The sequence below is a fragment of the Sinocyclocheilus grahami genome, unplaced genomic scaffold (genome assembly GCF_001515645.1).
Source record: "Sinocyclocheilus grahami isolate Dianchi unplaced genomic scaffold, SAMN03320097.WGS_v1.1 scaffold3616.1, whole genome shotgun sequence".
Taxonomy (NCBI): Eukaryota; Metazoa; Chordata; class Actinopteri; order Cypriniformes; family Cyprinidae; genus Sinocyclocheilus; species Sinocyclocheilus grahami.
The window spans coordinates 7,768-10,752 of record NW_015508709.1 but is presented as its reverse complement, the minus strand read 5'-3'; the positions used below and the strand labels follow the sequence as shown (position 1 = coordinate 10,752).

The window sequence follows — 2,985 nt, the reverse complement described above, 5'->3', positions numbered from 1 at the left end:
CATATTTTCTGTCCTACAAAAAACACTGTGTGCTTAGTCAGTAACACATGGATGTACTATACAGTGGGCCAAAAAATATGGACAATTAATCTACACTTAAAAATATATGAATTTTACATGGTTCTATATTTTATTATCTAATGCAATGCTCTTTTTGGGACCGCTGTATGTTTAGTCTCATGTTGTGATCTGTTGATCAGTTTTTATGATTTGTAATAGGTAATGTACTGTATGTGTTTATAGCATTCCTTTTGTATTGTTATATGGTTGTATTGAAGTTTTAGGTTCGCTGTTCCTATGATATTTATTTGACTCGTTGCATTTTATTCACGCCGTCTTATATTCTCTCATGGGAAACCTGTATACCATTGGGACATTTACGTTTAAACCTATCTAAACATTACAGCAGGGGTTCTTTCCTAAAAGCTTATGCTTTTAGTATCCCAACATGCATACAACTTTGCAGACTCAACTCATATGTTCCAATAGCCAAAATTATTCAATATCATTTTAATAATTACAACCTGCACTTTAACACAGTGCACAATTAACTGCCTGAAATTTAAGTACAGCTAATAACTCTAATGCTTTTTCAGATGATGTCAGTTCACCCAAACCCCATTATTTCCTCACACATCATGCAGTCCTTGCAGACCATTGCTCTGTCTGCTGCTCATCACATAGGTATGTTTGAACGACCTCATAATGGCCAAATATGCTGTTCCCGTACAACTGATAAAGCACTAAAATTGACTGTTGTGTTATAGTTGAACACCAGAGCCAAAGTTTTAAAGTGTGGGTACCCTCTGTACGGGACATCACCCTGGTTTTCCTGAACATGGGGGCGTCATTTATCAGTCTGTTCCCTTTGGAGGCTCTGCAACCCCCTTTTACTGAGGGAGACCTTTTGTGAGTTTTTTACCTTTCAGTCTGCAGCATTATACTTCTGTACTAGTCATATGTCTTTGTCTTTCAGCATATGTCTTTCAGCTTCATAAAAATGCTCTGTTGGTATTTTAATGCATATGTATGTGTTGGCAGAGAGAGCTTTCAGCTGGAAGAAACCAGCCAAGACCGAGTGCTATCTGACATGAAAGACAATGCTACTTTACCAGTACATAATTTGGAGAGTGTTCTCAACGTAAGCTGAATATTTTAAGAATGATTTTGTCATGTATTGAGTAGTAGGTGATTTTTAATTTGTTTAACGATAATTTTGCTTTAAATGCAACCGTAAGTGTCAATCTAATTTGTGCCTGTATTTTTTTTAAAATATAAAAACAAGTCATGGAGAGGGACACATGACGTAACACAGGTTGAGCGTACACTGATGAGGAGCTGATGTTGCTTCTGGCGGTGGTGTGTAGAATTGGACTGGAGACTCATTTTCAGCTGCTACCAACTGGACACTTTAGCCTCCTGCTCCAGAATCTGCTCAAAAACATCACACACTGGGATGTACAGGTCAGAAAGAGGGTGTTCAATATTCATATTACCCAAAAATTAACATTCTGTCATCATTACTCGCCCTCATGCCATTCCAAACAATTATCATTTTTGGAGCCCAAAATTCAGTTATCATATAATGAGTGCGTTCTACTACTTTTTTGTTCCACTGCAGAAAGTTAAAACAGAAAAGAATTTATATTTTTAGGTGGACTACCCATTAAGCATTAGTTTATAATTTTCTCACATTTAACGCAACTTTCTCTCTTTTTTTTTTCTATATGTAGATATCTAAAGCTTGTCAAACCCTGACTGATTTGTCAGAAGATCATCACAACCTCAGGAGACTCGTTTATCTTCTGCCAGATAGCAGTTGTGGAAAGTAAGTGAAAACCTGTAATGCATGTGAAACAACATTTTTTTTTTTGTTTACTTTTAAATCCTTTCTGCAATTATTCATCTGCTATTTCTTCAACAGGCAATTAAAACAACACCTGAGTGTGTCTATCATCTCAAAGCTTTTGAATCACACCTGCACTTATAAACCCTCAGGGACAGAGTTTAAGGTGAGAATAATCCATAGAATATTAGCGGCTTTTCAATGTTCAGACAGTAGAGTTCTATAGATGCTTTATGGTTTGTGATGAGTGCAATTATGTAGGTGTATCATCCACTGACTACACTTGGCTGGCCAAGCTTTTGTCAAACCACTTACATTTTTGAAGATATGCGCTGTGAAGATAAAAATGTATCTTTGTTTCTATGGCTATTTTTACAGCTATCTGAGCTGAAACCTTTCTTACCTCAAATGCGTCCCTCATCCCTACTGAAAGGCCTCAGGTCTGCAAGGAGAGCAGAAGATTGTGATGACAATCTAGACCAACAAGTAAGCAGAACGTCGGCTGAGAGCTATTGTATCATTACGTTTTTAATATCCAAGAGTGATAAAGTGAAACCACTTAGAGTTTAATAAGCTGATAAATGATCTTCTTTCATACAGGCATATTACCTCTGCTACAGCCTTTTGACTTTGACAAATGAAGCCTCCAATTTTGAGTTTTTACCCTCGGCTCAGAGAGTAAGTGTCCAATTTCTGTTTTTATATTATTGTATAGTAAGGGAGGAAATCTTCACAATTTGATTATATTTCAGGGAGTGACAATCCAATTCCAAAACAGTTCTCAGCGTATCTTAATTTAATGGTCTGACGTATGCTTTTTCATTCAGTAGAATTATTGATGATGGACTTAGAAATCAGATTTTTGTGGCTCGATCCAGAAGAATCGAGATGCTCTGTGACTAGATTTTACAGTGCAGTCTTAAAGAAGCAGTGTCAATGAATCAGTCACAGAAAGACCCTGTCAGTGGACACAGCCCCACTCTGTCTTCTGGTACCACTCATACCCCAGGGACCAATTATGAACATAACTAATTTTACTCTCTCTCAAGAGAAAGCAGTAGTTGTGTGAATTGAATTGAGGGATGATTTTACTCACTAGAAGCGTGATGTTTTGGGGGAGGGGGGGGGGGGGGTTGGTT

At 37.4% G+C, this 2,985-nt stretch overlaps 2 protein-coding genes across 2 annotated transcripts; both read left to right on the top strand.

Annotated features, from left to right (window-relative positions):
* Nucleotides 1-584: 584 nt before the first annotated feature.
* LOC107576384 (SMC5-SMC6 complex localization factor protein 2-like) lies at nt 585-1,150 on the top strand. The gene is made up of 3 exons (XM_016262572.1): nt 585-684; nt 768-909; nt 1,042-1,150. The coding sequence occupies exons 1-3, from the start codon at nt 585-587 to the stop codon at nt 1,148-1,150; spliced, it is 351 nt and encodes a 116-aa protein (XP_016118058.1).
* Nucleotides 1,151-1,326: 176 nt separating this feature from the next.
* LOC107576383 (SMC5-SMC6 complex localization factor protein 2-like) lies at nt 1,327-2,524 on the top strand (the record flags this gene model as incomplete). Its single annotated transcript, XM_016262571.1, has 5 exons — nt 1,327-1,464; nt 1,734-1,828; nt 1,925-2,012; nt 2,225-2,332; nt 2,447-2,524. Coding segments are annotated over exons 1-5 (492 nt in total), but the record flags the coding sequence as incomplete, so codon positions are not given.
* Nucleotides 2,525-2,985: the final 461 nt, after the last annotated feature.